Genomic DNA, 21,414 nt, shown 5'->3' with positions numbered 1-21,414 from the left:
ATGGTAAAGATCATTTTTTCAATTACAAATGGTTTGATTGTTATTAAATGCCATTGATTGATTTCATATAAAACCAAATGTGTCATTAGTGTCTTAATACCATATGTGGGCTTACTGTACAGCCTCAAAGACCTCAAATGTGAAATGAATTCAAAGATCCAAAGTTACACTCAATGAGAAGGGCACCAAAGCAACAAACAAGTCTTTTTCAGCATCACATGAGTGGAAGAAACAAGAATTTGCAGGAGTCAAATCTGTGGGAAAATGAGAGCAGTACTAACCTCAGAGTCCTTAACAAGTACTGACAAGACAAATAGTCAATGTCATCAGTTGGTGCAAATCTCATTGTTTTAACAACCAAAACAGTATTTGTGAAATGAAAGGCTACATTAGGACCAAGTCATTTCTTTTAATTCACTGTTTCTTCAAACATATAAAAAGTTTCAATCCATTCTTCAATCCAGGCTTCTAAGAACAATAAAACATTTTAGCAGAAGTGGAAAAAGTAAAGTCCACAATAACCCACGGATAAAACATGCTAAAAAAATATCTAAAGTTATTTTCCACAAATGAATTCTGTGTCTGCACTTAACAGAGCTTATTGGATTCAGATGTTTTACATTTAAACAGCTGCAGGAACCTTATGAGATGAATACATACTGTCCATGTATTACATTTCTTTGCCTTTTTTCAGTCTTTGGCTCTGAGCTTCAGGGTCATTGGGTACAAGACAACAATTTACAACTTCTACTCGCCGACCAGTAAACACAATAGACACAGATATAAAATGTAGATCTACAGTAGAAATGTCAAATACTTACTAATATTTTAACATGCTTTGTGTTAATATAGTGCACTCTTTGCATTAATTAATGTATGCAATATTAGGCATCTGCTACACAGAACACAACTTCTGCAAGTGTGAACTGACTGCTACCGGTGTCAACATCCCAGCACCCCACTGCGATACCCACAGCCCCTTCACGCTGAAATCAGGCCAGAGCACTAAAACTACAGAACAGAGCCACCCGGGGACAAGCTGTTCCAAGGGGTCACCGGGGATGTGAGGAATTATGCCTGTGTGATTTGTCTAGATTTGTCTTACACAATAAATGAAACCGGTCCAAGTGATTTTAATCAGTGAGACTAGTGTTAAAAAAACATCACATCTCTTAAAACGTGCAGTTTTTTTCTATCCCGTCTTGACGTATTTCCTGTTGAAACAGGAAGTTGGAATGTACACATAACACCTAGGGGAACTCAAAGCTATCCCAATATCACTCTTATTGTTAAAACCGCTATATTATGACGCCATGAAATCCTACCATATGTCCAGTAGAGTGTTTGCATGGTAAGTAAACAACCCCTTTGTGAACGTTTCCCTAATTAATGAAACTAATGATCGCCTCCTGGTAAATCGATCTCTTTGAAAGCCACACGGATCAAATGCCCTCATGTGACCATCTCTGTTCCACAATGCAGTCCCACTTTCTCAAGGGATGCTGTCATTGTAAGCACTGGTAAGCATTTATCTGAGAACTGCATATCTTTAAAATGTTTCCCTTTCCATTATATGAGACCGACTTCGATTGGATTGTAAGTGGGAGTGGAAAATAAAACTCAGAATTCTGTTCATTCTTGTATTTTATCATTGATGCAATGCTTACAAACTATTGGACTCAATTTGAGACACACATAAACCCAACTATAATATGTGACCCTAAATTTAAAATCAATGGCACAATAGCCAGAAAAAAAGTATTACTGTGTGCACCTTTAGCATACAACTTACTTGATGAATATTTTTATGATATAATGTTTTAATTTGAAGGCATATGTCTGAATGTTGGAAATACGTTTTGTGAAGAAAATTTGAACTGTAACTTGTAATAATACATTGGACTGATGAAAATTTTGATAAAATGTCAAATGCTGCATTTTTCAGTAATTTCAGTAATTTTTCAGTAAATTCTGGTATGAAGGAAACTATAACTTGATGCTACAATTAATAATATTTTTTGCTCTGCTATGAACTACTATTATTCCAAAATGTGGGGACAATATTAAGAAAATCACTAGAAGTAATGCTAAACTTTGGACCTGTGAACCTATTCAAATACACGTTTGATTAAAAATATCGAATAAACATATACTTAGATTGATTTGTGTCGGATGATGCAATGGCGGAGTTTCTGTGAAAACTCAGCAACAAGTGTTACTGTCCAATCATAAGGTATGAAGCTGACCATAAGCACCATATTTACACATTTATAAACCAGACAGCCAATTGTTATGATGCTTGTAGCAATTCTTTGCAGAACATAGACACACAAGCAGATGTGGAGCTGTTGTGAAACCACAAAACCACAATCAATCACTGAATACCTGTATGGAGCACCCAGACACAACAGGATTTGTCACAGCATTATATGGTGCTTTTATGACTATATTGAAAATTTTCTGGAAAACCTGGAAAAGAACACGGATCACCAGGGGCGCAACCAGGCTATAATCTATAAAATATTAGCTGACCCCATGCGGCTTCAGGAGGGGAATGAATTACAAGTCATGGGGGAACATTGATTCCTTGAGTTATTTGATTCAGGTTCATTTTAAACAGATTCCTCAGTGGTCTCTATGGCGACAGGATAAATTAAACTACATTCTGGGTGTAACGTGAAACAAATGGAGTTAGATTAAAATAGAGTGAAAGACTTGACTGATTCAGGGTCAAGATATTTCATTGTTCTAGTAAAAAGAGCTACAGTGGAGAAAATGTCGGGAAAATAAGAGTTCATTATTATAAATTAAATTTGTGGTTAAATAGTTCATTGGGCGAGAGAACAAAATAAATCAGAAGGTTGCGCTTCTCCAAATGAAATCATCCCTCTGGTTATTAGAGCATGAGAAAACCATTATATAACACAACAATAGAGCTCGTAATGAGCCTACGTTGTAAATGCTTTTGTGGTAGATTAAAAGGGGTTCCATGTTTTACCAAATCCAAGTCTTCATCCAAAATCTGTCCAGAGAAAGTTAGACCACCAAACAACAGCTACAACATATGCAAAAAATAGAGAGAAAAATGAAGATTATTCATTTACATGGCATTCCTGTATGACTTTCTTTCTTCTGCAGAACACAAAAGACTATATTTTGAAAGATGTTGGTAACCAAACAACAGTGGCCCCATTGACTTCCATTCTATGAACCCCGAGACATTTCTCAAAATATCTTCTTTTGTACTTTTGGGTAATTTTCTCTTTAAAATTTGTGAAAATGCACAACCTTCCTGTAATGACTATCCATTTTATATGACGCATGTCAGACGGCTTGGGCAGAGCATCCGTTAACTCCTCCCCTTCCACTTCCACTCTGCAGCCAGTTCCATTTCAAAACGCAACGGCTATTTTTATACATCCAATCAAATTGCAGAGAAATACGAAAGCCACGCCCACTAGCTTTCTCATGTGAAATTCCATTTAACTTGTAAATGCGTTAAAATATGGAAGTAAAAACTATCGTGACTTTAAAATTAGGATCGGGCACAAGAAATTGTGTACAGTATGGTACTTGCTTGCCCATAGAAAAACCAGACTATGATGCTAGGATGTTCAGGGTTGATTTCAGGGCATTGCTACACAGTTGCTAAGGAGTTCTAAGTAGCAACATCCGTGTAGAATGGTCAAAAGAATTCACGTTGTATCTTCAATGTAATGCCTTGGTTTGTTTAATACCATAGGCCAGGCTAAAGTTTGACTTATCTTCTCTTTTTTTCTGCCTCACCGGGTTTGTTTGGAGTTTTAGAGATGTGTTTAAAAATACAGTACGGTGTTGTTTTCTTCATGTATTACAGCCTGATTTCTTCACTGTAATGCATTTTGGAGATGCACGCAAACTGCATCAATCGAAAATACAATAATCGTGTTTTTCAATGCTGAAACAGTGGGGATTTTTGTGACAAGGATTGCCCATCCGCAATGACCTGGTTCATAGTGGTTCTCCGTCCCTGAGGCTCTGGATTACAAACACTGTGGACAGATCACCAACAATGGGACACAGCACGAATGAGGCAACGTCTGGTGAATCAGGGTGTTAATGTGAAGGCAGACAGTGTAAGATCTCCAAGCAGCCAACCACCAAATGCATAAAATGTATTACAAACATGGACAAATGAGAGAAGCCCAGACAGAAGCAATCACATAAGCGTTCTGTCAAGTCTGTCAAAGAGTAAATCTGTTCCAAGAAAGTAACAGACCGCCTACACTGTTTCAATAAATCTGAAAATACACGGTTTATATATCATACATACAATTTCACTGTTTTGTATACAAAAGCATGGGATTTGTGGTCTTTCAATGCTAAAACTCTCTCTAATACCCGCAAATCTCCCAATATCGGCGCAGACACCGGTTCTCCTTTATACAGTACAAAACCGACCACCCAGATACAAATCCTAAAGAAGCAGTTCATCCAAAAATGGAAATTCTATTATCATTTGCTCAACTTCAAGTTTGAAAACCAAGCTGATGTTTTTTCTCCACGGAACACAAAACACAAAAGGAAATTGTGTCATTATTTACTCACCCACACTTCAAACCTGTATGAATTTCTGTCTTCTGTAAAACTTAAGAGAAGATATTTAAAAGAATTTTGGTAATCACATTTTGGGTGAACTATCTCTTTAATTTATGCTGCGTTTGAAAATACACAAGCACAAATACAATTCCAAGAGATATCGCAGAAAATAAATCACTTACATTTTGTACTTGTGCCAACTCAAAGCGTAAGAGTAAGAGCATTGAGTTAACAACGCAATGTTGTAGGTTCGATCCCAGGGGATTGTAGATACCTTTGTAAAATGTATAGGATAAGTCGCTTTGGATAAAAGCGTCAGCCAAATGCCTTAATGTGCATGTAAATGCAGACCTATTTTACAATGTTGCCATTTTAAATGTGTAGAATTGGTTCAGAATGACGATGAGTAATGATGGTAGACTCTTTACAGTGATAAAGATTTCTTTAAACCCCTCTCTGTATTGTAGGTTGAAAAATACAGCGCCCCTGGGTAAACATTTTGAAGGTTGCATGGCCACATACATCCCTTCACCAATAAAACACGGATGGCATTCCTGTAAAGCTGATGAGCGCGGCATCATTTCCTTAACGGAGTCTCCATCACACAGATTCTCAATGTACCTCAATGTCAATTAAAAACACTTAACAGATACAAGCTTGATTCAAAAGGTAGAAATCTCAAGGTCGGTCTCATATAGTCATGAAAATACTAAAGATTGCCAGCAGATGGCACTCTCCTAAAGACACCGGAAGTCAAAGATGTTAGTGCAGGCAGCCTGCCAACCAGAGGTAAGAGCAAACAGACCGTCCCATCCCCTATCCGTACTAAAAGTATCCGAAAGTAGTACGTCCCAAATCGTAGTATGTTGAAAATAGTATTCCAAAGATCTAATAGTATTCTACTACATCCGGTGGAAATTCGACGTGCAGTATCCCTTCTAGCCAAAACCGAAGAGGTATGAACTGAATAAGCTGTTTTATTAAATGACACAATGGTAAAGCATCAATAAAGTAAATAAGTGTTGGTCATTCTGTCCTCTGGTGGTACGGAACTTTTTTGTATTCCATGCCCATCTTAAATCATTGAAATCGGCTGTGAAATGTAATCTACAGAAACAGCAAGGCCTGTTTTGAAAGCTAGAAACAGACCGAACGAAATGTGTAGTATTCGAGTGAAAGGATTGATAATAGTTATGATATTTATTTATTTTTTATTCTTTTGGCAGACGCTTTTAACCAAAGCGACTTACAGAAATCTCAAGGAGTGATATTAGCTAATTGTTTGATGACATAAATATATAAATGTTACATTTAAATATTTAAATAAATAAACGTTATTTATTTGTTAGCTTAATAGTCTAGATCAAGTCACAAGTCTCTTGACTTTTACATTAAAATCTTTTACCAACTTTTATTTTGAATTCCATCTGTCGTCGTGACGTCATATGGTTACCTTCGGCTTCCTCGGCGCTCCATGCTGGAGTTGATGTAACAGGCGTGTGGATTGATCGTTGTGCCGGTGTTTGAATTACATTGCTCGGATAAACGGCGATCGGAGGAGTTTTACTGCAGACATGTCGCACTGCAAGCAGGAAGGTATGACTGAAGTTCATTTTACGACACAATCGCTTTTAATACGGGGCTTTCAATGTCATTTAGCTATGTGGCTAGGGCTCATGCCCTTAAAAGTCACTCTTACCAAGTCTAATAATATTTCCTAATGTAACTATCCTAATATTTAGGATTGTATAGTTACGTCAGTCTTGTTCACGTGCTGCATATTCAATGTGTTAGTGAGTTCCATTTATAAATTGCTGAATAATTCATTCAGTCTGTTGTAGGAGTGGAAATCCTCGTGACCACATGTATTTAGCTCGGGATAAAATAAAAGTCTTCAAGCTAAAATACATCCAAGACATTATTTATTGGGATTTAATCATTTTTCTAAGGTCATCATAGACCCATTTCGTAAATCTTCAACCAGCAGGTGCCAGCAAGGTCATATAACCTGGGTACTTGTTAGCAGTACAAATAGTTATTTATTATGTACAGGTTCTGTGTGTCTTTCCTGTCATCCTTAAAGTTTGTACTATAGATTTAAAAGTTTATGTACAGTTTATTATTTTTGTACAGAATACTGGTATGTGCTGTAGTCATACAGGGTCATAACCTCCATAGAATGTGCTCTGTTTAGATCACCTCAATATAAACCTAATATTGGTGGATTAATAATGAGTTTTGTTTTCGTGTATTCATCTCATGTTAGGTAAAGATCGCATCATATTTGTGACCAAGGAGGATCATGAAGCCCCTAGTAATGCTGAGCTTATTGAAGATGACCCCAATGATCCCTATGAGGATCACGGTACGTTTTCCTTTGTTGACATTTGTATTCTGACAAAAGAGAAAGATTATGCTTTTAAATAGTTTAGACTGAAATATCACTTGTGTCGCTCTCCTGTTGTTACTTAATGTTTCAATTTGATGTCATTCATCTAGGTCTTATTTTACCCAATGGGGACATAAACTGGAACTGCCCATGTCTGGGTGGTATGGCTAGCGGCCCCTGTGGACAGCAGTTCAAGGAAGCCTTTTCTTGTTTCCACTATAGCAAGGAGGAGGTAAAGGGGTCCGATTGTGTGGAAAACTTCCGGAGTATGCAGGAATGTATGCAGAAGTACCCTGAGCTCTATCCACAAGAGGATGACAATGACAGTGCCTCCTCTGGAGGGGCTGATACTACACCTACTGATTCCACTTCAACAGACTCTGTATCCTCTCCTGATTCTAAATCAGCGGCCACAGAAAACCCAGCTGCTAGCTAATATTACTCTCTTAGGAGTTTCCTTTTGGATCACAGCAGAGACAGCTCCACTTTAGAGTATGCAGAGATGATATGTGACGCCACTGTACCAATTTTCTCTTGATCTGGCTGCATGATGCACTGGTGCAGAGGGGAAGAAGCCCTTCAAGTGTATCTGATGAATAGATTTAAATGACAATAACATGGACTATGTATGTAGGCAGGCAACAGTATGACAACAAATGCAGGACAATGCTTAAATGTTTTGCAGATGGGCATGTGATCAATCACTTGGCAACTGGACCACTGATATATTACACCACCTCATCTAGGTTACCCTGTTTAATCGACCTGCTGTGTTTTTGGGTTATGTTCTGCTCCACAAACTATTGTAAGTTTGTTTATCTTGTGAATTACTACAGATCAAAGGCCGTTTGGCATCTGTATTTTGAAGCTCAGAGTTCTGTTATTATCACGAACGGAAAGGTTTACTCAAGCTAGAAGGTCTACGTACATTTCCTGTGATTATAATTTTATATATAGAGAATGATTAAACAATTTCATGAAGTAAAGTTTAGCGACTTTGTGTTTGAAAGGATTTAGTCCAAAGTTTCTTTACCACGTACAAACAGTAGGGGGCAGAAGTAAACCAACAGCAACCTTACCTGCTAGGCTAGTAAATGCTGATATCTTTTATCCTGAAAACTTTTGTTGGATGTGTTTTAATTATCTAACATTAAGCGGGGGTTTATATGTCCGTTTATGTTCCTCAACCCATACCAACCTTGAGCAGGGATATAGAATTTAAGTATAATTAGAAACATTTACAAAGAGTTACAAAACAAGTCTGGTCAGCACATTGACTGAAATATGAAGACTTAGGTTCCAAAATGTGTTAGCTATATTATTTGAGTTATTGTGGCTTAAATCAAAACAAACCAACTGCAGTTTTTTTTATATTAATTGTAATGCACAAAAAAAACATGAATTTAGAAAATTTTTCAAAACTGAGTTGTGGAACCAAACTCTTCATATGTTTAAAGGGATACTTCAGTATATGTTTTACTCACCCTCAATGCGTCCTAACTGAATATGACCTTCTTGAAGAATAATGCAGTTGGAGTTATAATATAATTTATCTTTTGCTTCCAAGCGGAAGTATTGGAGTGAAAAGGGGGCACAAGAGACTTGATTTTCTGGCAAATGACGATAGTTCCCTGTGCCAGGAACACCTGTGTCATTTTCTGGAAAAAAAGCCTTTGGTTCACGAGCAGGATACGTGTTGTTATAACTCCGACTGCATTATTCTTCAAGAAGAAAAAGTCATATTCATTTAGGATGTCTTGAGGGTGAGTAAAACAAGGGGAACTTTTGTTTCTTTCTCTGAAGTATCCCTTTAAGCTCACATGCCTTTGTGTACATTTTAAGCGGTTTGTTTAGGAAAATGATTTACAAATCTGGCTGTATCTCCAAGAGTTTCTGAGTTAATATGTCTGCCTGTCTGTGAGATGATTTGTCCTAATACATTCTAAGTCTTAACAACATCATTCTTGTGGCAAAACACTTGCTGTGGTTTTTCTGTTCATAAAATGTTTTAATAAAAAAAATACTGAAAACATTTTTTTAGGAGGACTGGGGAAAATTGTCATGTACATTTTCCATTTGTCAAAAATGTGTCAAATATTATTTTTTAAGAAATTAACAAGTAAATTAAATGTACATGAGAAGTATAAAATAATGAATTCACAAAACTCATTGCTTTTCAATTGTCCTAATAACACAGCTATGATTGGTTACTTCAGTTCATATCTTTAAGAAATTGAACCCAGTGAAATACATAGGATTTGTCTGGATTTGAGTTTATGTTTGTTTTTGTCATCTTCAAACTAGTGTGTTTCAAAAAGTTGAATTGATTTAGGAATTTGAAGTGACTAAAATTAATTTTCATTACTTTCTTTGGTCCAAGTGTGGTTTTGCCTTGTTGTGACTATAGGGATGAGCCCTTCAAAATGATTTACACAAAAGGACGTATATAAACACAGGAAAGAAAACCGAGTACTTGTGCTTTGAAAATCCACTGTCGAGATTCTCGTTTAGCCACTACGAGAAGCAGTTGTTTTAAACGAGCCTTGTCCAAACTGTTCTTGATATCCAGATGGTCAAGAATTATCTATTTAAAAAGACTATCCTGTATATCCTTATGTTTTTTAATTTAGTCTTCATTCAGTATTTTATTAGATTCCTCTGGTAATTGACCTCATTACATTACATCTGGTCAATAATAGTCAATTTTTTTCCGCTGCTTTGGTAAGATAGGTCTGGAAAGTCTTTCAAGTTTGCATAATGTTGTGCTATATTCTGGTTAGGATATCATCACAGGCAGCCCTGGTGCAGTGCTTCTGTAACTTGAAAGCCCAGGTTTGGGGTCCACGGCACCACAAGGCTCTGCATTGTGACTAATAGCCTCCCTGTGTTTAGCTCTTCTGGACCGGCCAGTAAATAACTCCCACCTCAAGACAGAAAAACAATAGTCAGACACTGGAAACAAAGGACATGTTTCATGTATTCTCAGTATTACAGGTACTATGTGCAGCTTAATAGAAAAATCCTTGTGCACCAACAGCTTAAAGAAAAGAAGATGTGAAGAAAAATAGTACTGTAAGAGTAATAAAGATACCTGGGTTAAGAATGGGGCAGGTACAGCCACGGGTGGTCCAGGAGAGTGGGTACAGAGTGTGAGTGCCCTGCGAAAGAGGCAGTTTTCCGGAACGAAACACTTTCCTAACCTTCACCTGGACAACGGCGTGTGTGCCTTTATCATGTGCTGATAACACACTGGCTTTGATCACTACAGCGACCAGAAACAGTCAAGTCACTCACTGTGATTTTTCCTCTATTTGTCCAATGATTCAATACATAAAATGAATTTAAAATGCATTTACGGCTTACCATACGCATGTTTCATCTTACAAAGATCAGACATACTTTTCAGCCTTTTCTCTTTACAGCTACACTTTCCTGTCGAGAAATGAACAGCTTTTTTATTTAGGTTAATTTATAAATTAGAATTTATATTATATGTATTTATATTACATGTTTAAGTAAGTTTAGAAATGATCAATTATACAGAGACGGATAAGCATATTTTTGGGATCATCAAGCATTGTGTTTCATTGTGGGATTTCTGTGAAAAAGCCAAATCATAAAATGTGGCTTTAAATGAGGAAAAATGTATAATTTGCCATTGTAAAATTTGCAAATAGAATTAGCCATTTCTATGGTTAGATATTGAGGTGATTTGTAATATTTGACAGGTTTTGTCAAGTTAACCATTTTATCACTTAACCATTTCAGGTTTTGAAGGGCTGATACAACTTTGAAACATCAGGTCCTAAATATCCTGCTATGGTTTCCCACGTTTTACAATAGTCTTTGTTACTGTGGAATGTATTGTTACTGTAGTCGGCTCACCTGTGAAGTACAGTGCAGAGACGGCGAGTTCTTTAGGCCACGCCCTCTCATCCTCTTGAGGTTTAAAGTGGGACAGTTCAGGAATTTTCCCACCAATGGGTACATTGTAAAGCTTGACATTCCCTCTGCCGGAAAAGGAAAACAAAAGACACCAAAAATGAAGAACCTGAGAATATTTTGATTGCTCAAATGAATTATATTTGAGTTGAGTATTAACTTTGTTCCTGCCTAACATTCCCTATGTGGATAATTGAGTCTTTTTAGTCTATATTTAGTCTGGAATGTAAAGGAATGTAAAATGTACTTTATTGTTTTTTAAACTCTCAACTCATTTTTATGTTAGAGTGTTTAACTGCTCTCTTTAAACGTTGAACGCTTTGAACTCTACATAGTTCTGACCTGTCTAGACAGTGACCTGTGATGGAGTCACAGGTCAAAGGGCAAACACAAACTTTGCAGCCTTCCTCTCCAAAGCCCCAGTACCCCGGGAGACAATGACTGCAGGTGGTACCCCCCACACCAGGTTTACAGTGGCACTGCCCACTTCTGGGATGGCACCATGGGGTCTCGCTACTTGTTGACACAGAGCCAACTGGGTCACACCAGCATCCTACAAAAGAAAAGCAAACAGAAAAGTTTAACTTACATTGAGCATTACAATGCAGGATTACAAATGACAGAACTGACATTTTTTCTATAAAAGCTAAGCCTAAACTGCATTTATTTCCCCTTCAGACTGTTTTACGTGTGCAAGCATGCTGTGATTTGAGGGGTCTGGCAGGGTGGCGGTGGTATCCAGGACGACAGCGCTGGCACCGGCGGCCCACAGTGTTATGCTGGCAGCTATCACAGATGCCCCCACTACTGCCCCCTGAGGACAACCACACTCGCTGCGAGAAGTGGCAGCTCTCTGCATGGCCATTACACTCACATTCTAAACAGATGAAGAGAGAGACAGACGTAGACATTAGCGAGTGGAACCTGTGAGGCACAAGACAGATAAAAAGTAAAAACAGTCCTTGACATTTTAATGGTCTCACACTAAGCCCTCGAAACTGCCTTTTAAAATCTTACTCTGTTTTATAGTTCCTGTAGCCCAGTTGGAAGAACATTGCCTTAGAAAAGCAAAAGTCAAGGGTTTAATCCCCTGAGACCACACATACTGATGAACAAGCGTAGATTGAATGAAGAGTAAATTGCTTTGGATTATAGCATCTGCAAAATGTATAAGATGAACACATTTTTACCTACAGGCAACTTTGATAGACTATGATATGGCAGTTCTGATGATGAATATTGTTTCCGCAATATCCAAAGAATATCCAAAGATTCTTACTCTGGCACGTGTTGCTCTCGCCACTGCTTCCGTTGGCCGCCCTCCAAGGTCGGTCATTGTAAAGCGGCTCACACCTCTCGCAGTGCTCACCAGCTGTGTGGTGGGTACACACGCACATGCCAGACACCTGCAATCCAGAGCAATCACGTTATTTTCAGCTGCTGCCCATTCAAGCCACACAAATCCACAAGCCGTCTAAAAATACATATAACAGGCAATTATATTTTTCTGACAAGCGGCTGAGTGCACTTACGCCCTATGGTATGCAGACCAGACAACGGTGTAGTTGAAAGTGTAGTAAAACAAAACAGCTGCACTTGAATTCATCTAATATATTTTTTACAGCAGCTCATTGTGGTCGTGGGTTGGAATGCATGTGCATTTAATACATATTGCCTTGAATGGATAGTTCACCCAAAAATAGATAGTTCACCCTGTTATCATTTATTCACCCTCATGTCATGTAATACGGAAAGGAAGATATTTTGAGAAATGTCTAGTTTTGGGTCCACACAATGGAAGTCAAAGGGGTCCGATGTTGTTTGGTTACCAACGTCTTTTGAAATTTCTTCTTTTGTGTTCTGCAGAAGATAGAAACTCATACAGGGTTGGAACAACACGAAGTTGAGTAAATAATGAACAAAATGTAATTTTTTGGGTGAACTGTCCCTTTAAAGCACTTCATGTGCATTTTATGTAAGTATGATTGATTTGCCAGAGCAAGTCTCTGTGTGACTGCTCATCCCATAATTCTGAAAAAAATAGATAGACGTACCATATTGCTGTTTTGTCTTTCATTTTTTGGAAGGCAATTTTCAGCATGACCATGACACAAACACATCCCTTTCGCCACAAGAGAGTAGATGGCAAAAGGCACTGAATCTGATTGATCTGAGGAGGATGTGAGAGCCGTAAGTGACCTGCTGTGCATTGTGGGTAAAAATGAGCCGTTTGAGGGGTCCGGGATGCTCCGTTGACCCCTGGAGGATGGACACTGCTGAGATTTTAAAAGCTGTATTCGCAGGTTAGTCAGGGTGAGTTGGGACAGAGCTTCAGGGCTGTAAGGATCGACAATCCCCCTTCCCAATCCTATGGATCGGAATATGATCTGAAAACATCACAATGAAGAAGTAAAATGTTATATTGTTTGTCATCTGTTTTAGCGGCTCATTCTTGTTCTTTACCTCTCCTCTGCTGCATGGGACCACATTGGAATATCTGGATGTGCATAGAGCTCCAGCTTGGCTCACGTCATCAGGGACCCCGAACATCTCACTGCAGTTCCTGGCAAACAGTTTCAGCATTTCCCAGGTCTGACCGAAGTCCTGCGAGCGTTCCAGCATCATAGCAGCAGGACGCGGAGACCGGAACGACAACACGACGTGAGTCAGGCAGAAACGTTTTTCCAAGTCCAAGCGGATTTCTTCCTTTTCTCCATCGGCCACCGCAGAAGCCCACCAGGTATCTGGATGAAGAAATGGGTCATCGGCCATCATGGAAGGAGGATGGAGATCTGTTGCACAGCGTGGGTGGGTTGGCAAGCAGGATGAGTTGAAAAGTGTGAAGAGGGTCCTGCCACTGGCCAAATTACCCATAGGAGGGCTGCAGGCGCGGTCTACACATCTGGACACTGACAAAAAGAGCCGAGAGAATAGAGGTGCAAACATTCACACACATTTACACAAATTCTAGCACTGCAGGAGTGCAGGAAAAGAAGATGAGATGAAATCTTTGGACACAGAGCTATTGTAAACATTACAGTCAGGTTCTGACATGCCTTTGACAATCCCAGCCATTATAAAATATCACAGTTAGAGCTTTCACTGAACCAAAATGTTATTGAGGCGTTGTTTCATATGGTACCATAAAGAGTAGACAGAACATTTACGCTTCCAAACTTTGTGTAATGAAAGTTTGCATGAGAAGCATACAAATTAAAACAAAAATCATATTTAATGAATCTGGAAGTTCATTATGATGAAATTATTGATTCATGAAATGGAAGCATAAAAATAAATACAGTATACAGTAAATACAGTATGAACAGGCTATATGAAATAGTTTCTTAACATTTCAAACTAGGCCTGCAGGTAAATTTACATTGAATAATGAACTGCTACGCATTTTACTAAACTTTTAACAGTACGTACGGATGTAGTCTTTTAACCTTTCAACAAGAATATTGGATACGTAATTTTCTTTTCTGACTCACCTTTGAAGCCTTGCAAAAATCCAGGAAACATGAGAAGTGCGCAATTCAATATGAGCATCACTAACCGAGCTCTCTGCCGCACAGGTTTCATGCTTATCGTTCTATACAAGATGTTTATCCATACGTTAAAAACTATCTCATCTCCCAGTGCATCATTTAGCTATTTATCATTCTTCATCATCTGTCCTCATATGCTATTGCCTCCGTTGTACTCCTCACTTTTGTAAGCAGGTCTGGATACAATCGTCTTCCAAATGTTTAAATGTAAATGTTTGGAGATAACGTAAAGAGTTTGATTAGATCCGGCTATAGGTAATCCATTTTCACAGGTTGTCACAGGTTGTTTTTCTGTTGCTTGGGATGCGATGTTAGATGCACCTGTCCAATGTCGAGCTTCTTAACCTGGACACTGTTGTCTTTGCGCATTCAGATGAAACAGTTATCCTTGTGTTTTCTGTGTGTGGACATGACCTCCCTCGCAGCTAGGAAAGCAAACTGAAAAGAAAACCCGAGGCACTTCAGAAAAGACCATGGGTCGATCCAGGTCCAGTGCGTAATGCGCAGCGCCGCGGCTCTGATTCTCCAGATAGATATGAATGAACGCTGTCTCCAACTGACTTGAATGTGAAGTATTTGAAGGACTCTCCACTGCCCCCATTGAAATACTACAGTAATGCAGTCACAGTGTTCAAATTCCACACCCCTGTGATTTTTATGCTTATGATGAAACAAGATGTCCAACCTTCACTTTTACAGATAGTTTAGCGTAATGATGATTTTTGACTATCCAAAAAAGTACAAAAAGCGGACGAGGTGTTACATAAATAATAGCTTAGTATGATGTGATTTTAAAATGTGACATTGTTTTATTATTACGGGAAAATTAACCTAAAATAAAAAGTCTATCATCATGTACTTACCCTCAGATAGTTCCAAACCTGTACAAATTATTTTGTTCTGCTAAACACAAAGAAAGATGTTTTGAAGAATGCGAGTAACCAAACAGATTTCATCCCCCATTGACTCCCATATTATTTTCCTTACTATGTCTGTAAATGGGGGATGAGATATGTTTGGTCAGGTTTAGAACAACTTGTGGTGAGTAAACAGTGACAGAATTTTCCTTTTAGGGTGAACCGTCCCTTAAATAAGCTTAAGTAATATAATTTGTAAAAATTATTGCACATCCAAGTGCATGAATGATTCAGATTGCTGGTGCCGGAGAACAAAGTTAATTCGATCCAGCCACACAGAGAAGTCAAGAAAATGTATACACTAACACAACACTCAAACCTTCACGTTTTAATGGGGTGAGGAAGGTATTTTATGTACCCCTTCTTATTTTTTCTTAACCTTCTGTTAGTTATGGGTGCTTTTGATGTTTTATTCAAGGAATGTTGAATTATGTACACAAATAACTTTAATATAAGTTTAAGTGTAATGTGCAATATATTACAATTATTTTGTGTAATATATTACAAAGTAGTACTTCAGACCCAATGGAAATTAATTTGGCTCAAGTTCAGAATCACCAACTGACTGGCACCTGTGTGATGAAGTCATGAAGTCAAGTTATGAACTATGCCCCATTTCATCAAATATGCATGTGGTAAGATGGTAAAAATTTAAACAAGTCAGTTAACCTTGCAAACATTTTATCCTGTGACAAATGGACCACAAATTCCCCCACACTGGTACCAGGACATGGCTGAATGCTCTCTTAACACTTCCTTTGCATTTCTGAGCATTTAACAATAAAAAACAGATGTATCATTTTACTAAGGGAACTACACAAATACAAACAGCAACATCACCAGGAATAATTTTCTTTGTGTCTTGATGTCTTTCTTATGAAAATCAATAAAACCATTGTAAGACAATGAATGTATTATGTTTTTTTCAAATTATAGGCTACAACAGAGAAATTCCATGATTTGTGAAAAAAGGTTAATGTGGTTCGAAACCACATTAATTGATTCAAATAAAAATCAAATGAAGACTTTGGTTTTATGACATATTACAAGGCAAAGTTTAACTGTAGCCACGTAAAGTAAACCTGTTTACAATATGCGCAAAATTCCAGTAAGCGCTGTCTGTTGGTGTGCTCCTTTGAACCTAACTAGTTTCTGATGGTATGTTTCACCTGCAAGCTTATGAACAAATAAAAAACAAATCCTCAGCTAATGAAAAACATGTTGAAAACTTGTAAAGATGTTTCAGAGGGAGGACAACATTTTTAGATAATATTGCCTGTGTTCAAGCATTTCTATCAGGACACAGAAATGAGACTTTACTAACACATAAATAAACATAAAATATACATTCTGATATAAATAAATTGTTTACTTTTTTGCTCGTCTCCCTTCTTGTTGTGAGTTTTCTATTTTACTCTGTATGACTGTCCCTCCCCCAGTCTCATATCCTCCATACATTTGTTCATGCTTTCATTCATCCCAACACTCACTACAGCGTCTGGCTGCCCTCCAAGTCATAAAGAAAGTCAGAGAGCAGGCCTTCATCTTCAAACATAATATCCCTCCTGTGTGTGTGTGAGCGCGCGTGCGTGTGTGTGTGTTGTGCGTGAGTGTGTTGGATGTAGGTAAAAGTTACAACAAGAAATAAATTCAGTTATAAATTCAACCTATTGATACAGTAAACTGTTGCCATTGAAACCACATTTTAAAGACCAGTTTGCTGATTGTTGATGACTGTGGAATTAAATCTTTACATGTAAATCATAAGTTTAACAACAGCTATTTAATAATGTAGTTTTTTAAGTATCTTCAAGTTTTTTTATTTTCCAAATAAAGCAATGGCCATTATATAATAAAGGAGTTGCAGTGTTGAAATTTGGCAGGGGATGTCTGGATTGGTGGATGATCCCTTGAGTGAATGTAAAAAACAGAAAGTAATAGACATTTGATTCCACCTATAGATATCAAATGGATAACACATTGTTGGCACACTTTATCTGAGTTTGTGAATTATTAACTGGATACTTTGTTGTGTTTAGCCTAATGTGTTTGTGTACCCTTATTGAAAGATTAGGAAAAGCTCAGGACCATACAAATAAATGTGGAAATGTATATTGTATGCTAAAAATTCTAAAGTTAATTGGGTTGATGGGAATTGTGGTTCATTTAAAAGCAGCCTGCGTCCAATAAAGTTTTTCAAGAGCTCATTAAAATATTTTCACAAAACAAGAGGACAAAGTGTTGCTGCATTGGCAAACAAGGCTAAAATATTTATCCCCAGGGGAGAAATGGACATGACAAGCTCTTTTCAGTGTGTTTCTTTGCCTTTGTTCAGTCTTTGTACCTCCTATGACAAAGGAAAAACCATGCTTATTGTGCACAGTGCAAGTCAATGGTTACAGATTGGCATTTCTCAAGGTTTTTAAGATGATTATTTCTCAAGGTATTTTTTGTAACCCTGGTAACCCATCAGTGATAAATGTTTACAAATCATCCTCATTCATTACAGCAATTTGTGTCATCCGGCCATCAGATGTTAAAACGACTGAAAAGCGATTTTGGCACAAAGGTACGTTCAGGCACTTCAGAAAGTTGTTTATCTTGTACTGTATAACGGAAAGCCCACATATATAATGAGGGATGGATGAAATTAGGCACATCAAAATTTCAGTAGAAAACAGCTGCGTATCCTTTAGTTCACATGAGAAACTTTCATAGATTAAAAGTTTCGTTCTTTTGTGACATTGATTGGAAGGTTTTATTTATTGTAACCTATTTAAACCATCATAATTGAGCATAATTGTCTTTACGTATAGGCTACGCTATATGCATGCACGCTTCAATTATCCCATCGTGGTTGTAGGTTGCGCTGGTTTGAATGCAAACATTTGTGTTTGCGGTATTGGAGCACACCATGCGAATGCCTTTATACTGTATGTTGGTAATAGGTTTAAATTGCAGTAGGCCTATGCGGCTTTGATCTGAAAATAAATGAGTGAGATTAAGTGGGTGATGATAGAGGCTAGATAAATGGCTATGACAGTTTAGAGTCCTGTGGAACATATAGAGAGATACCAAAGCAGTAGAGCATGTGCATGTGTGTAGCTAATGTTGTTTTTCATGTTGCGTTGTTTGTATACCTAACCGTTCCACGCAGTAGCTCACGTCATAGTTTACGCAAGTGCAAATGGGTGAGCATGCAAGCGCATGTTTGTATATAACGGGATTCGATGCGCTTAAACACTCACATATGGTCAAGCGTTCCAAATCCATTTAATTTCAATGTTATTAGGTCTTAAGAAGCAGGAATGAGAGGAATTTTAAGAGGGGTGGTTTTCATTGAAGAGGTTTGGGTTTGATTGGTAGTGCCCTGACGCAGCTGAAACCACATTTTATTAAGTGGGGTAAAGCTTCCCGCACATATGGAAGTCTGTACGGGCATGCAAAAACACACATCCTTCATAGGGGTGCACAATGCGAATAAGTCAAGTGCTTACTGAGGTATTTTGCAATTCCAAGTTTTATGGTTGAGGGTAAACAATAGATCGAACTACTGCAAACTGAAAAAGTTTTCAGAATCGTCTCATCAGGATATTAACACCTAGACTGTATATAAAGTGGGCTGTGTTTGTGTTTCCTGCACATACAATTTTTACACTGTCAGAGGAAAATAAAATTGGATCTTCTCCAAAGGAAACTGAAGATCTGATCTAATCTCATCATGAGTAAGTTAAACCTCTCTCTTTTATTACCACATGCAGACCAGATCATCTGCGCATGATCTCATTCAACCCATTATGGCCATTTTAAGGTCCTGTGAGGTGCAAAGATCACCATTAAAGCCATTAAGCACCTTTGGTCTAGCCGTCTGGCGTAAGCAACACCATTTTGGGCCACGGTTCATTCTCTCATAAAACACATACACTTGAAGTCCTATAGTGTTAATGTGACACTCCGTGCCCTGATGGTGTATACATTTCACCCATTAAATAGAACAGATGATGGTCATGCACCGTTGGAGGGCTGTTTAAACTACTTCTAAATATCTGAACTTGCCTCAAGACACCATGTTTAACCAATTAGCTAATGGCCTCAGTAGGGCATCAAAGGAATAATTCACAAAAATGTTATCATTTATTTACTCTCATGCTGTTCAAAACCTGTGACTCTTTCTTCTGTGGAACATACAAGAAGGTATTTTGAGGAATGTCTCTGTGGTTTTGTGTCTATACAATGGAAGTCAATGGGGGACAATGTTGCTTTGCGGCCAGCGTTCTTTATAACATCTTTTGTTCTTTTAAAATGAGATATATTACATGCGTAATATCAGCTGGATATTTTGACCTGTGATCAGTTTGCTAGAGGAGACAGAACACTGTCCCCTGGTCTAAACACACAGATCTGATCTTAAGCTATGTGACTGTGATGGGGACCCCACCTTTGCTCCTCTCTAAAATCAACATCTGGGTATCATGAGCGGCTAAAGTTAGAAGCACATGTTGCTTTCATTACTGCAAAATAGAAGTCACACTCAAGCAGGCGTGACAACCACAACCGCCTGTGAAATAAAGACAGAAAAAGCAGATAATGGGTGGAAAAGGGGAGACGGACAACGAGAGAATTTCATTTTACGAATGTAACTACATTTACATTTACATTTATTCATTTGGCAGATGCTTTTATCCAAAGCGACTTACAAATAAGAGAGCATTTAACATGTTGTCAAAATCAATGCCTGCCTCATTTCAAACTACACTTATGTCGATTGATCTCTCTGAAATTGAATGACGTCCTTTCCAGACACGTACAATTGGCAGTTTAACAATGAGACTTCAACAATCAATGTTTCCTAATGACAGATGCAATGGACACATTATGTCAATAGATTCAAACACCTGCCAGTAATTTATGACTAATAGCTTTGGCCCAAAGCATCACAAGACTGTTTGAACAAGAGATGAGATCTGGGTCTTCAAAACAGAAATGCTCTCATTTTGTTTTCCAACCTCTGAGCAGATTGGTCCCACGGGTGACTGAGGTCACTGCTAAGCTTCAGATGAAAGAAATCGCTGATAAAATGATGCCCAAGTGGGACCTTCAAATGTCAACATGCCAGAAACTGCATCAGTGTCTTGAAAAAAATAGACTTGACATTGAGGCTGGGAAAAACTCAATAAAAGTTTCTTTCTTCTCAATTAAAGGAATGGTTCACCCAAAACTAAAAAAGGTTATATCACAAACATTCGTAAGGAAAAGTCAAACTCAAAGAGAGATTTCTGTGTTGGGTGGAGCGTTTCTCGAAGAGCTCTTTCTTCCCGGAGCATTAAACGTTGTTTCTAAAGTTTATAACAACTGTCTCAGTTCATTAGACTAAATGGCAGAATAAACATCACATATATATCGGTAGTTTAGGTAAAAGTAGCCCTCTCGTGTTATTAATTGGCAAGTCCTTCCTTTTCTGCCATTAGCTTTTGACCCGTTGACTTAATGAACTGATGAATCTCCTTAATGATCTGTCAGTCTGTCGTGGCCGTTTCAGTCCTTTACGATGATGGCAGTCAGAAGGCATGCAAAGTCAAAAGGCATCTCTGCCTCCTCATTTTGAATTTCACACGTGTGTTTGACCCCTGACCTTACCCGACTCTGGCGTAGGCGCATGAACAAATTAAAGCATGCTACACTGAGCATCCACTGGATGATGTGCAGGCCCAGTTGGGCGAAGGTGTCTTCTGCTTGTGATCTCCCATGGGAAACAGGGGAGGATTCCATTGCCCTTTGACCCAAGAGTGTGAGGATCCCCTGATTCAGGCCCCTCGGGGTCAGTTAGAATCTGAAACAAGAATACAATTATATGACAGGCGGTGAAGACAAAGGATAGATTATCCCATTTTTACGGTCTTAAGTATGAAAATAAAATGATCTTTTTTTTATCTTGACAAAACTGCTTTATTGTTTTTTGTTCTTTCTCACGAGGAAGAACAAAACAGGTATTTAATTATAGTACGCTGGCTACATAAGTACATACATTTATATTGCATTT

The 21,414-nt window shown here is 38.1% G+C and overlaps 2 protein-coding genes across 2 annotated transcripts; one reads left to right on the top strand and one right to left on the bottom strand.

Moving 5' to 3' along the window:
* The first annotated feature begins 5,356 nt into the window (after nucleotides 1-5,356).
* chchd4a (coiled-coil-helix-coiled-coil-helix domain containing 4a) lies at nucleotides 5,357-9,013 on the top strand. Its single transcript, XM_079483859.1, has 4 exons — nucleotides 5,357-5,534; nucleotides 6,074-6,174; nucleotides 6,845-6,943; nucleotides 7,078-9,013. Exons 2-4 carry the CDS (start codon nucleotides 6,153-6,155, stop codon nucleotides 7,401-7,403), a joined length of 447 nt encoding a protein of 148 aa, XP_079339985.1. The 5' UTR covers nucleotides 5,357-5,534; nucleotides 6,074-6,152; the 3' UTR covers nucleotides 7,404-9,013.
* LOC306909807 (netrin-4) lies at nucleotides 8,960-15,011 on the bottom strand. The gene is made up of 10 exons (XM_079483849.1): nucleotides 14,401-15,011; nucleotides 13,373-13,818; nucleotides 12,964-13,296; nucleotides 12,189-12,315; nucleotides 11,598-11,786; nucleotides 11,252-11,462; nucleotides 10,853-10,977; nucleotides 10,331-10,399; nucleotides 10,059-10,229; nucleotides 8,960-9,891 (listed from the first exon to the last, which is right to left on the bottom strand). Exons 1-10 carry the CDS (start codon nucleotides 14,489-14,491, stop codon nucleotides 9,755-9,757), a joined length of 1,899 nt encoding a protein of 632 aa, XP_079339975.1. The 5' UTR covers nucleotides 14,492-15,011; the 3' UTR covers nucleotides 8,960-9,754.
* Between the last annotated feature and the right edge of the window lie 6,403 nt (nucleotides 15,012-21,414).

Source organism: Barbatula barbatula (genome assembly GCF_947034865.1).
Source record: "Barbatula barbatula genome assembly, chromosome: 20".
In the NCBI taxonomy this organism is placed as follows: domain Eukaryota; kingdom Metazoa; phylum Chordata; class Actinopteri; order Cypriniformes; family Nemacheilidae; genus Barbatula; species Barbatula barbatula.
This window is presented reverse-complemented; position numbering and strand designations above follow the sequence as displayed.

Coding starts and splice junctions, on each gene's coding strand:
- chchd4a (XM_079483859.1), top strand. CDS start 6,153: ATGTCGCACTGCAAGCAGGAAG. Junction 6,175..6,844: donor GTCGCACTGCAAGCAGGAAG/GTATGACTGAAG, acceptor ATCTCATGTTAG/GTAAAGATCGCATCATATTT. Junction 6,944..7,077: donor TGATCCCTATGAGGATCACG/GTACGTTTTCCT, acceptor TCATTCATCTAG/GTCTTATTTTACCCAATGGG.
- LOC306909807 (XM_079483849.1), bottom strand. CDS start 14,491: ATGAAACCTGTGCGGCAGAGAGCTCGGTTAGTGATGCTCATATTGAAT. Junction 13,297..13,372: donor TCCCATGCAGCAGAGGAGAG/GTAAAGAACAAG, acceptor TGATGTTTTCAG/ATCATATTCCGATCCATAGG. Junction 10,400..10,852: donor CTCTGCACTGTACTTCACAG/GTGAGCCGACTA, acceptor ATTTCTCGACAG/GAAAGTGTAGCTGTAAAGAG.